This window comes from Pteropus vampyrus, unplaced genomic scaffold (assembly GCF_000151845.1).
Source record: "Pteropus vampyrus isolate Shadow unplaced genomic scaffold, Pvam_2.0 Scaffold72, whole genome shotgun sequence".
Lineage (NCBI taxonomy): Eukaryota > Metazoa > Chordata > Mammalia > Chiroptera > Pteropodidae > Pteropus > Pteropus vampyrus.
Genome location: NW_011888853.1, coordinates 2,776,319 through 2,789,456, shown reverse-complemented (window position 1 = coordinate 2,789,456; position 13,138 = coordinate 2,776,319). Strand labels below are relative to the sequence as shown.

Genomic DNA, 13,138 nt, shown 5'->3' with positions numbered 1-13,138 from the left:
GACCTCCGGTAGAAGGGCACCAGGGCGTCCTCACACATGAGCACGGCCCGGTGCACGGCCGGCTGGCCCCCCAGGTGGTACAGGTAGCGCCACAGCAGGACGGAGCCGTTGCCATGGTGCCGGAAGGTGCGGTGCACGGCCAGCACGTGCAGGTGGGCCGTGTGGCCCCCGGGCCTGTGCAGCATCAGCGACTCCTGGGGGCAGGGCGAAAGGTGAGCCCCAGTCCCCTCTGCTGACACCTGCCCCCCACGCCACCCCACCGGGGTCAAGAGCAGCTGTCCCCTGAGTGCCTCCTGTCTGGGCTCCCCTCCCACCCAGGGAGGGCCTCACATCGGGATTACACCCCCAGCCTCAAGGCATTCTCTTTACGAGGGTTTCTGAGACCCCCAAAGCGCCAGGCTCTCGCCTGTGCTCACGTCTCTGGGTCCCGGGTATCAAGGAAGAAACTCCAGCCTCTGGCTCCCCTCCCCTGGCTGTGTGGGAGCAGCCTGGGCCCGCGGGCCTTCCAGGGGCTAGCCCCGGCAGCCCTGCCCGGCCCTCACCTGAGTGAGTCTCTCCTCATCCCAAAGCGAGCCGATGATGAAGGCCACAAGGCGGCCCTCCTGGAACCAGCCTAGGGACAGCTCTGGGCACAGGGTCAGAAAGTGCCGGATCTCATCCAGATAGAGGGGACACGTGCCCGAGACAGAAATGAAGGCTGTGGCAAAAGGGCGGGTGACTGGTAGCCATGCCAGACGCCCACTGCCCACCAAGCGTCTGCTCAGATGCTGGGGTTGGGGCCTCCCACCGCCCCCCAACTGTCCCACACAGGAAAGCAGGGGATTCAGGGCTGTGCTCCCCACTTTTCTGAGCACCCACAAAACAGTCTCATACTCTAGGGTCCCAGCCCACAAGGACAAGAGACGCAAGGGTCTCTCCCCCCAGGACGACCTCGGCAGAGCACAGCCGCGCCCGGCCCCTGAGCGGGCTGCTCACCTTCACGCTCTATCTCAAACACGCTGACAGCATCCTGCGGGGTGAGGCAGCGAAACTCGCTGGCAGGGAGTGTGTGGCGCCGCAGGCAGCGTGGGGACTCTGGGATCCCAGGTGGCACGTGCAGGGCCATGGGCTTCACGTGGTAAATGGACATCCTGGCCCTGGTGCCACCTTTGGGCGCGCTGGCTCAGGAAGTAGCTTCTGCCGTGGAGGAGGGTCCCCCAGCACCTGAAGGAGAGAAGCGAGGGTCAGGGGTCCGATCGTCTCCAGGACGGGCAGGCCGGAGTGACGGTGTGTCTTGCCTTTTTCGTAGCTGGACCCAAGGTGGGGCAGCCCGAAAGCAGATGGCACATTCCTCAGGTGTCTGGCCCCTGGGACAGGTTTGGGGACTGTAAATATTGGTGCTGTCTTCTCCCCTTTCCTGCTCAGCCCCTCCAAATTTCCAGATTCTAGCCTCACTGCTCCCCATGCATCAGAGCCACAGGAGAGAGCAGGAGGGGTGGGCAGCCTGGGGTGCCCAGTCTGGTTCCCCGAGCGTACGTCTCTGCAGACGTACCTGGGGTGCCCTGACACTGCTGCCCAAGGGACGAGGCACCCCAATTATGCCCCCACTGGTCACTTCTAACGCAGTTGTGTGGCACGGGGCAGGAGGGGGTTACCTTACCTGTCCAGAGGACGACGTTCCAGTCCTTTGGGTGCAAGGTGGTGTGTGGCTGGGAGCTTTTCAAGCAGCCTCAGCCTTCTGTCTCAGATAAAAAGCCGCTTAATCAAAGTGGGTCTTCAGGGAGCCCCATACTTAACCAGATGGCCTCATACTAGGCCATGCACACACAGGGCGGGGGTGGGGAGATTGGGGGAGTCTGGGGGATGTGGGGAGGAGCCAGCAAGGACGGCACAGAGACAGCCCCTGCCTCGCCCTGGCTCATAGGCTGTGCCCCCTGGCACTTTATTCCTCCCGTGATACCCTGCAGATTTGCCGTTCTTAAAGTTGGCATCCCCTCCTTAAAAAGCCCCAGAGCTTCCAAATCTGCCCTTCTTCCTCCACTTTTTCTCCCCGTGTCTCAGAGTCCTGAGCAGGGTACTCCTATCCCTGAGTGCTGGGAGCTGGGGGCAGGGGTCCCCACGGGAGCCACAGAGCCAGTCGCCCCCAGGAGCGGTCTGCAGGCACAGGAACCAGGACCGTCAGCGACGCTGGGGTGCACGGCTGCTCTTCTCAGAGATTTCTAACCCCCTGCCCTGCTCGCCTCCGCGTTACAGCAGGCGGGACCGGCAGCAAGCCCTGCCAGCCAGCATGGCGCCCCGTCAAACGTCAGCATTGCACACGGGACGTGAAGGGGATTACGGTGGCTGGTGTGAGGGCGTGGGGCTAATCCCTGCTCCACCGCCAACTGGGACTGGCATTTATGCTCTGCTCCCGGGAGGCCTGGGCAAGGCCCCTCTGAGGCTCCCTCTCTCTCCGGCTGCCCCACAGCTCTTGCTCAGAGCCGAGCCCCAGGTAGGTCTCCTTGAATCCACGTGACAGCCCGGCCCAGTGAGTATTAACTCCATTTTACAGAGAAGAAAACTGGGGCTCAAAGAGCTTAAATAACCTGCTCGGAGCCTCCCAGCAAGTCAGTGAAGTGGGAGAGACGTGCCCAGGTCCGCCTCCCTGTCCCCAGCGTGCACTGTTCCCACCAGGCTGCTCGGCCCAGTGATTTTCCAAATGGTCCACATCTTCACAGTTCTCCTGCTGGTCTCCAGACAGTGTCCCCAAGTCAGAGCCTGCCAGGAAATGCTTAAATCTGGTTCCAGGATGTGCATGCAGGTGGAGCTCGCAGTGTAGACAGTGGCGAGCCACTGGAAGGTCTTGATCCCTGGACAGACCTTCCATGTCGTTGTAGCCTCATAAATTACCTCTCCGGTCAAAGTCTGGTTCCCCGAGCGTACGTCTCTGCAGAGCACTCTGGGGAAAACGCCCACGTTCAGAGGTAGGAGTCAAAGCCTCACGCTTTCAGCTCTCCATCACGACTTCCGCCATTGCCCGTCCACCTGTCACAAAAACCAGCTCAAATGAGCAAAAGGGCCTGAGAGATTCACGCCCTCCTGCCGTGCCTGATACCCTACCATGTCCCGCACAGCTGCCATCCTCCCGAGGTGCTTAAGCCCGAGGTGGTGCGGCCACCACTTTGGAAGACTTGGGCAGTACCTATGAAAGCTGGACACGCACCCTGGGACCCATGAGCCCACTGAACGCTAAAGGAGCAAGAATGTTCCCACACTGGAAACAACTCAAAGGACCACCCACCGTAGAAGGGACTGTGGGATATACACAAAATAAAAGGTCACCCAGCAGTGAGGGTGCTCAACGCACAGCAGCACGGGCAAGCCTCACCGACGTCACAGTGCATGGAGCCAGAACACGAGCAAGGCCACGTGATTCCGTGGCCCCCGGTGCTAGTCTGCATGTGAGGATCAGGAGGGTGGCTGCTCACGGGGGGCTTTGGGGTGCTGGAAGTGTAACGTAAGTCGAATGCTGGTTACTTGGGAGAGGCGGAAAGTCATCAGGCCACCTACTTATGTTCTGCTGGAGGTTTACTTAAATATTTGGGAGATTGCTCTAACATGTCCACTCCAGAGCTCCTGGACCGCCAATGGCCTTGGCTCCACCCCGTTCCCAGTGTTGCTGCCAGGGCCTTGTCGGCACCTGACGTGGGCTTTTCCTCCGGAATCCTGAGCCCCAGTAAACTGCCTCCTGCTCGTCACTCTCGCACCCCATCCCAGGCCCCCCTCTCGGTCCTGTAGGCCGCCCCGACCTCCCTTTCTCCCCTTCAGCTCACGCCCCTCCTGCAACCCTTAGCTCTTCCTTTGCCGGCATCCACCCCCCTCCTCTGCGCGCACCCCCTGCCCCATCGGGAGCTGGCTTCTGTGCCCACACAGTGATCTCATGAGAAGCGTCTGCTCTTACCCATGATCCAGGAGGGACTGCGGGGCCGGCCCTGCCTGATGCTTCTGGGCCACAGGGTGACCCCGGCCCAGCCCAGATGCCCCCACCTACCCACACTCTTATTCTCTTTTCCCAGGGTCCCTTTATGGTCTGAGGCCCAGCAGAATCCCCACAGCTTATCACATCTCCTACCCCAACTGCCACCAGGCAGCTCCCCTCTTTCCCCTTCTGGGGACTCACGGAAGACCTCTCAGAACTGACCAGGAGACCTCCTCAAGCTTGGCCTTCGGGCCTGGGTTTGGGGAACACATCCAGGACCTGGGCTGGGCACCTCTGACCTCAAAGTCCCAGAAGAGGCCTCCTCTGTCCCTAGACCTTGTGGCTCCACTGCGTCCCCTGGTGGCCAGTTATAACCGCCCGGCACTGCGGGAGGAGGGCTGGCTGTTGGATCTGCCTCTTTTGATTGACCACCACCTGGTTGTTCTTTCCGGAAAATGCCTCTAGACACATGGAACCTCAGAGAACAAGCTGAGCCAGTGCATTAAATGTGGCTAAGCTGCAGGGGCAGCAGAGGGGAGCAGAGGGTGACCACGGGGCGCCCCTTCTCTTCTAGTCGACCAGGAGAAAATGACAACATACCACCAGAGAGGGAGTGACGGGGACAGAGATAAAGAGGCTCCTCTCTGCAATGAAATGGAGAGCTATGTCAAAACATCAACATCGGAAAAAATAAAAAATAATAATAAAAAATAAAAACATTGGCGTCGGGAGTGACAACATTCGTCCCTAGTCCCAGGCTTGTCCAGTGATGATCTCCGGAGGCGTTTCAGAACCCCCGACCACCTCCAGACAGCGGGCTGCCGTCTCTGCTGGGACTGTAGTCCATCTGACCACAGAGCAGCCTCGGGAAAGATAAGTCGTAAGGCCGCCAGCGTTAGCAAATCAAAATGCAGGACACCTGGAGAAAACCGAACTTCAGGTAAACGACAAATAAAATTTTTAAGTATAAATATATCCCATGCAATATTTGAGACATACTAAAAACCTGTTTATCTAAAACTGATTTCATGAAGCATCCTGCATTTTATCTGGTGACCCTATCTGTGAGGCTTCAGATAGGGAGAGGTCAGCACAGGCCGGGGCAAAGGGCAGTGAGGAGGCCAGGACGAGCCGCACGACCACGCCACTGCACAGGGGGAGGTGGGTCCGAGCCTTGGGTGGGGCTGGAGCCCGGGGTCTCCAAACCCCGATAATGCACATCCTGGTTTGAGGCTCCTGGTTGTTACTGTCACCTATTCAACCCTCTGTGGTTCAGACAAGCCGTTCTCACCTGGCTGCACGTCAGAATCACCTGGTGGCTTCAAAATTTTCTAACACCCGCGTCGCCCTTGGAGATTCTGATCTTAAAGTGTGGGGTGAGGATGTCAGGAGTATGCATGTGATTCTAACGTGCAGCCCATGCTGAGAGCCGCTGCTCCAAGAGCCTGTTCTCCACGCAGCCTTTGGCCGTAATTTGTACCCCATTTGTCTTCCTTGGGGGAGAGAACAGCTCAGCCGGCACCGGTGTCCAGCCCGCCATGTGCCCAAAGCGGGGGGCTTTCGCACCTCTGTAGCCCCTGAACTTTTCTTCAAGTGGCGTCTTGGGCAGAGGTCCAGCGTGTAAAACAGGACTGCTGCAAACTACATGAGGGTCCCCCAGAGGCCCCTGTTGGGACCAGGTGGGGGACAGTGTGGGCCCCAGCGGGGACGTCTAGAGAGAAATGCAATTCCCACGGAGGCGCAGACCCGTCCCAGCGCACCCTCTGCCCCGCGTGCCCCTCGGAACGCCATCCCCACACGCATTCCTTTCCCGGTCATGACATTGGTCTCGTGTGCCCACTCCGCCTGTCCGAGGCTGTCTAGAGGGCTTCTGAGACTGTGCCCAGGCCTCAGGGGGCAAAAGAAGACCGCCTCCAGCTGCGAGGCAGCACAGGTGACATTGCCAGCGCTCTAACTGCAGAACGAGGCTGTGTCTTTAGGATAAAATCAAGCTAACCACATGTCCTGGTGTGGGGGCCATTGGCTCAGATGCTTCTGTTCAGACCCCTATTGACACGATTTAACTCCATGCCACAGCCTCCCTCTGGTACAGACTCGCGACTCCCCCGGCTCTGACTCTGCTCAGCCTGCCCCCGTGCCACGCTTCTTCACGCAAGATGGCCTCCCTTCAGGGGTCCTCCCGTCTCCCTCTCCAGTCTGGCCTCCTGCGGGGCCTCCTGGTCCAACAGACAGGGCTACGGCCGTCTGAAGGCCAGCTGTGGGCTGGGTTCCCAGACTGGGCTCCTGCTTCAGGACTCCAGAACACTCTATGACAGTTTGGAGCCAGGTTGTCCAGGGCACACAGGAAAGCCCCAGAGGGCCCTGTGACCTTACTCCCCACCTGCCCCAGCAGAGCCTCACCTCTGACTGCTGGGCCCCCATCCCGCCAACGATCTGCAGTGGCGAGGACAATGGGTGCAGGTATGACCGTCCTCACAGTCGAGTAGATAACAGAGGCCGCGGCATCAGAAGGGTGTTCTGAGGGGCCGCAGGAAGCTGAGGGCTGAGCTTCAGGCATGTCTGCTGTAGGGGGGGGCGGGAAGGAGCCGTTAATGAAAAGCGAGGCAATGAGCTGAGCAGAACCAGGATCAGGACATGTCCCGGAACCCAAAGCACAGGGCGGTCAGCAGCACCACGTGTAGCCAAGAACGGAGAAAAGATCTCAGGCCCTCCTAACGAGGAGGCTCTGATGATCTTTAAGAGTCTTTCAGGAGAGATGGGCGGGTGGGAAGGCCCGATGCAGAGGAGCCAGAGGCAGCTGCCTTTCGGTGACAAAGCAGAGGTGGCAGCAGGGCCATTGGTTCAAGGCACGCTGACTCATCGGCAGGGCCAGGGGCTAGAGAAGACCCCTCCCCCTAACTCTGGCACCGAGCCTGCAGCTGCTCTGACTGATGTGCCCAGAGATCCAGGCGAGAACCGCTGGGCCCAGGTGAGTGACGCCCTGGTCCCAGGATCTCCGGAAGCTTCTCACATGGGGCTGCACCTGCTCCCCACTCCTGCCCTCAATGTAACAGCTGCCCAGTTCCCACTCTAGGACTCAGAGGAGACCACCTGGGGGAGACTAAGAGGTGGGCCCCATGAGAGACAGGATCCGAGGACACCCTGATGATGCCTCCAAGACCCCAGGTTTCTACGCAGAGCAATTGAAAGCCCCACGGGCAGAGAAGGCAGCCCTCTCCCTGGACCCTTGCGTGACCATTTGCATTTTCCAGTGGTTTTGAGGGTGGCTTCTTTCTCTGATCCCGCCCCTGCACTTAAGACCCGCCCTGCACACCTGGCACTAAGCACATTTTGCCTCGTTGTATTTCCCTTTTCAGGCTGAGTCCGTTCCACAGGTCCCCACCGCACACACAGACTGCGGTGGGGGGTTGTGTGTCACCGCAGAGAGCTCTTGGGAGCCACCCCTGTTGGGGAGCAGGGCAGCTGGACTGGGCCCGGGGAAAAGTCGGGCTGTGAGGATGCAATTGTGACAGACGCCTCAGCCCCTGTCACGGGAGCTCCAGAGCCAGAAGCCCTCCAGAGACGCCGGGATGGACACAGAAGCCCGAGAGGAGGCAGAGGCCTTATTGCCCCGCATCCACCTTGGCTGAGGCAGCTTCCTTCGGCCGAGGGCGATTCCTGCAGAAAAATGCAGCTACAAGTCCTCGGCAGCCCTGCCAGCTGGGGGGTGAGTACCCTGGATCGCCTTCTCCACGCTGCCAAGAGCCGCTCCTAGCACCAACGTTTGGGGGCCTTGCCGGGGTGACGAATCCCGTAACGTGAAAAAGCGCTTCCCCAGCAACACTCTGCTTATCCAACTTTACGTTCTGCCCCTTCCGCTCCAGCACCCTCCGGTTCCCATCTCACACTCGCCCAGCTCCCGCTGGCGCCGTCCACGAGGACCTGCAGCTCCTTCTAGGCTCAGCCCTTTTCTCCTCTTAGGTGGCCCAGCACTTTGCCAAAAGGGTTATGTTGTGATTTGAACCTAGTTATTGATCTGGTGCATAGACCCCTGGAGTGGGGGTGGGGCAGCACCTGTCTTACAAGAAGGAATAATCATTATCAAGCAAACAGGGGCCACTAACCTCTAACAGGCTGGGGGGCCACACCGGCGAAGGCTCAAGGAGACCCTGGTGCTTCGAGATTTTTGAGTGCAGCGATCCAGATCACCCCAGATGTCTCCGAGTCCCGCTCCTTCGCTGTCAGGATCCTCTTTGGCACAGCCGACTCACCGATGTTGAGAATTCAACCTCCTCTGGGGCCTGCTACTCTTTTTAAGCCCAGATTCTGATCCTCTACTTTTCTCTGTCTCAGGAGGTGAGTTGCTTTACAAGCTGCCAAGGAGACCCTCGGCTTTAATACTGAGGCTTCCAATGGGGACTCGGCATCCACAGCCTTTCACTGTCTTTCTCCAATGCGATTACCCCTAAGGACGACCGTAGGCTTCCATGTCCTTATGACTGCTCCCTCAACCTCTCAAATACTTGAGATTTTCCACCACCACTGCCTGTCCTTCTGCTGGTATCCCGTCCCAGTTCACTGCCCAGAAAAGTTTTAACAGGGGCCAGAAGATTCCACCTACCACCAGTGATGGGGGCCTTGTTAGCAGGCAGGGCAGGTGGTCCAGTCCCAGGATGCTGTTTAGAGTCTGTTCCCTAGGACCACACCTGGCACCAACTGTTCCAGGTCAGAGTCTCCAGGAAACAGACTGTAAGGCTCTGCTATCTGCACGAAGATGTTTATTGCGAGTGCGCTCAGGCCAACACCTGTGGGGGAGCAAGGTCGGCAGAAGTGGGCAGAGGGAGAAGTTTAACTGTGAGGAGACAGTTGTACCAAAGGCTTCGGCTGACCCCAGGAGGGGCTCTGAAGCTGGCGTGGCCCTTCCCAGATGTCCTGAAAGGAGATGAGAGGGCCGGGCTTTGTTCCTCCTTATACAGTCAGTGGTGGAGTGAGGCGTCTCTTTTTCAGCCGAGGGCAATCCTTGGAGAGGGACACAGCTGTGAGCCTTGGCAGCAATGCCCAGCAGCTGGGGGAAGATCCTCTGACCTGAAGGTGGACTTGGGCCATGTGCCACAGCAGCCACTGCACACCCATCTCGCCAAAGGCTTATTAGCCCTGGAAAACAGAGACCATGTTGGAAGGGCAGCACTGTGCCAGCCATGTTGGAAGGGTAGCACTGTGCCAGCCAGAGTAAGAGTCTATCAACTAGATGTTGATTCTTCCGTTGAGGAAGATGGCGCTTAGCTTCTCGACTTCCTGTGGGTTTATTTTGAAGCCTCCTTTGCATAGATAGGCTGGTTCATTGCAGGGCTCAGTGGGGCCCATCCTTATTTGGGGTTCAATATCTACTATTGTACATAAGCATTTCCTCAGGAACCTTCCAGACCTTTCTGGAACGGAGGTGTCAAAGGCATGGAGGGATCGCCACCTCCTGGAGAAAGAAGGGACCTACGGCTGTTCAGTGGCCGGAGCACCTCTGTCCAATAGAAAGATCATGTGAGCCCATGTGTGATTTTCAATATTCTAGTGACCACATTAAAAAAAAACAAAACAACAACAACAAAAAAATAGGTGAGCTCAATTTTAATAATATGTTTTATTTAATCTAATATATCAAATATTGTCACTCAACAGGTAATCAAGACAAAAATTTAACGGTCGTATGTATATTTTCGCACAGTCTTCAAAATTCAGTGTGTGTTTTACACGTACAGTTTATGTCAATTCGGACCAGCCACACTTCGACTGTTCAAGGACCACATGTGGATGGGGGCCACTGTAATACGCAGCATAGATCTAGAGGCGAAAGGCTAAAGAGAGAGCAACAGTGTGTGTGTGTGTGATGCGTGTGGAAGTGTGTGATGTGACTGCATGTGTGTTTCCATATCTAAAACAAAACAAACAAACGAACAAAACCAGGGAGCTGGGGACTTGAGGAGAGAGAGAGAGATGTCCCAGAGACTCGATGCATGGGGGGCCATCGGGAAAGTTTGGCTTGTTTCGTTCAGTCATCGACAGAATCTTCCGAGCACCTACTATGAGTCAGATCAGGCTGCTGGGATACAAAGAAGAAGAAGACACAGTCCCTGTCCTCGGGGTTCACAGTCCCACGGAAGAGACAGACGCAAACATGGTTGCAATGGAGAGTAAGAAGAACGATCGTGCAGGTATTATCAGGTAAGCGGGGGCGGGGGCGATGGGGCGCTCGGAAGGCTTCATAGCTGAGAAGGCCCAAGCTGGACCTTGTAAGATGAACAGGACTTCTTGAGGTAAAAACAGGGGTTGAAACAGAATAAAAAGTTCCGGGCAGATGGTGAATGTGTCAAAAGGCACAAAAGCACCAATGAGGTGGGAATTCTGAAGTAAGCAGCTGAGATCGGAGTGTGGAGCATGCATGCTGAGGTCCAAGATGGCGTTGGATGTAGGTAGAGGGGTTCAGTTCATAAGGGTCACATGTGTCATTCTCTAGTGGACCATAAGAGCCACCAAAAGATTAATATATTAAGATCCTAAGCCGACCTTATTGTTTATCACTTATTGCTCAAACTTTTACCATTGACCTCTGAACAAAGCATTGTGCCCAGTGGGTGCAACCACTCCTCAGAGTCAGGAGTGACAATGGCCAAGGGCTCACCCGTCTAGGTCCTGATCCTGGCTGTACTGCAGGGTCACCTGAGCAAGTCCCTACTTTCTCCCGGGGCATCAAGGCAAGTAGGGATGTGACTCCAGGATCAAGGATGGACCTTTTAATTCCAAAAGCACATGATCCTTAAGCAACCCACAGCTGGAGCCTCAGGCAAAGGGACTCCCCTAGCCAGACACTGAGAGTGCCAGAGGGCTCCCGAGGGTAGCTCCCCTCCCACCCCTCCTTTCCAGCCAATGCCCCCAAACACCGGCTCCCGGGGTGAAGGAGTTCTCCAGGCCCATCTGGTACAGGCAGGCTTGCAGAAGCCAAGCAGGCTGGGGCTCCCCCAGGAGGCACTATAGGGCCCGCGCTCACTTTGTGAGTCTGGAGAGGTGGCCCAGTGGCCGGTTAAGATAGGGACAAGACAGGGCCTGTTTCCGTGAGATCAGTCCACTTTGCTGCCAGCTCTTCTGTCTCTTGCGCTCCGCCAGTCCCTTAGCAAGGGGTGTGGCCAGGCTGGCTCAGTTTCTGGCAGGCACATTAGTAAATAAGCAAATTCTCTTGAGAATCATCTCTAGTCCCTGAGAAGGACTGGGTGTTCAGGCCAGGAGAGCAGGGATTTCTCCATTGGGGAATGAAGGTTATTTTTCATTCAATAATTATGAAAATGAAAACTAAGCAGCGGCTCCCATGCAGGCTCACTCCATTTGCTGGCCTAGGTGTGCAGAGACTGTGGCTGGAGGCTCAGGGTCTGGGAATGAGTCAAGCCTCAAACCATGTCCAGGGCCTCTCAAGTCTGAACGAGGTCACTGAAGGACAGCATAAGGTAGGGAAGAATGCACTCAGCCTCTCTCTCTAAAAGGGCTCAGGTGAAGCTCAAACTGGGGGTGACAGAAAGGGCTTTGAGATAGCACAGGCAGCTCCTTGGGTGTATAGGTGGGGGGAGGGTGGGAAAATGACCAAATGCCACTCACTGATATGGTACATTATTGAGCACCAACACTGTGCCAGGCACTGTACCAGGCACTAGGGTTACACGCATAGATAGGACATGATCCTCATGCTCAAAAGAGGTTTAGTAAGGGAGAGATCGGCATTTTAAATCAAGGACTGTTACCTACAACCTAGCAGGTTCCTGGTGAGGGGGAGCCGGTCAGCACAGTGTGGCATGATGCTTCACAAAAATGGGCTCATACTTCCTCCCTCACGGGAGGATAATCTATGTAAAGCACTTAGTGTAGTACCTGGCATTAAGTTGCGGCTCAATAAATGGTAGCTATTATTAGCAATTATTACAAGAAGTTGCAGAGTAAACATGGCACATCTTCCTGGAGTGTCAATTTTACTCAACGATTAGGGAGGAAAGGGCATTTTTTAAATGTTATAACAAACAAAACTCACTTGGATTTTTAACATCAAAGATTTCAGGCTTACATTTCTCTCTCCCTTCAGCCTACTTGCACACCGGATGGACACGGGTTCCAGTTTGGATCTGTCAGTTACTACTTTGCGATCTTAGGCACTGAATTAGTATAATTACTTTTAGTATTTTAAAATGGCAATGTGAAGCAGACCATACAGTTCTGCCAATCGAGAATTGTAGTCTAGGTGGGAGTGGGTTGAAATACTATGATACTGGTTAAGCTTTATTGAGGGGAATGTATGCCAGGCACTGCTCTATTTCCCTTAATTCTCTGACTTGCCTGATGAGATAGGCCTGATGAGATACTGCTATTATCGCCCCTATTTTACAGATGAGAAAATTAAGGGGAAAAGTTTATTAGCTTGCCTATCTTTATAAGGTTAGTAAGTGGCAGTGCCAGAAATTGGAATCCTTGGCTCCCACTTTTAACTATCCGGCTATCTTACCTCCTGCCATGCATACCAAGCCTCATGGAACTCCGAACTCATCTAGTTGGGTTTAAAGGTAAACGGTAAGGGACGCTAACACCCGCTGGTCTTTCTCTGGGCCTCCTTCACTAACGCTTTGACCAATCCCTCAGGGATCATGACCTTCCAAGCTTTGCGTGGAATTCCCTAATACATACACTCCAGATACGCTCTATACATACCAATTATAGCCTTGCTTGCAAGCTGACTTAGAGTCACTTTTTAGCTATGTAATGTGTATATGTTTTGTCTCTCCAACTAGATTGTAAACACCTAGAGGACAGGGACTGCTTCTTGCTCTTTCCGTATCGCTCCCTGTGCCAAGGACTAGGATGGAGACGCCAAGGTTGCTCATTAAATGTTGTTGACAGTTTCTGGACCGTCCTCTGCCCCTCGTCGACCACTCCCCTTTTCCTCGGAAACCACTCCACTTCCCCCACCTCGGTCCCCGCCCCCTCCCGCCCCCTTTACTTTTATCCCGTCTGGCCCCGCCCCTCCCTCGTGGAGTCCATCCTTTCTGCCCCGCCCCCAGCAGCGCCTCCAGCGTCCCCTAGCGACGAGGCGGTAGCTCCTAGCAACCGCATCTCGGTTCCCTGACGACGGCGGCACGTAGGGCCACGTCAGCGCGCTGTGGCCCCGCCCCCGGCGCCGGCTGGCCCCGCCTCCCC

The 13,138-nt window shown here is 55.9% G+C and overlaps 2 protein-coding genes across 2 annotated transcripts in view; one reads left to right on the top strand and one right to left on the bottom strand.

Annotated features, from left to right (window-relative positions):
• Positions 1-1,443, bottom strand: part of AANAT (aralkylamine N-acetyltransferase) — a 2,237-nt gene extending 794 nt beyond the window's left edge. The window contains exons 1-2 of the mRNA XM_023531731.1: positions 976-1,443; positions 543-697 (exon numbers count right to left, since the gene is read on the bottom strand). Coding sequence (XP_023387499.1) covers positions 543-697; positions 976-1,129 — 309 coding nt within the window. The 5' untranslated portion in view covers positions 1,130-1,443. The remainder of the gene's footprint in view (positions 1-542; positions 698-975) is intronic.
• An 8,642-nt stretch (positions 1,444-10,085) lies between these two features.
• UBE2O (ubiquitin conjugating enzyme E2 O) overlaps positions 10,086-13,138 on the top strand; it is a 47,658-nt gene continuing 44,605 nt past the window's right edge. Inside the window, 1 exon segment of the mRNA XM_023531624.1 lies at positions 10,086-10,132. Coding sequence (XP_023387392.1) covers positions 10,086-10,132 — 47 coding nt within the window.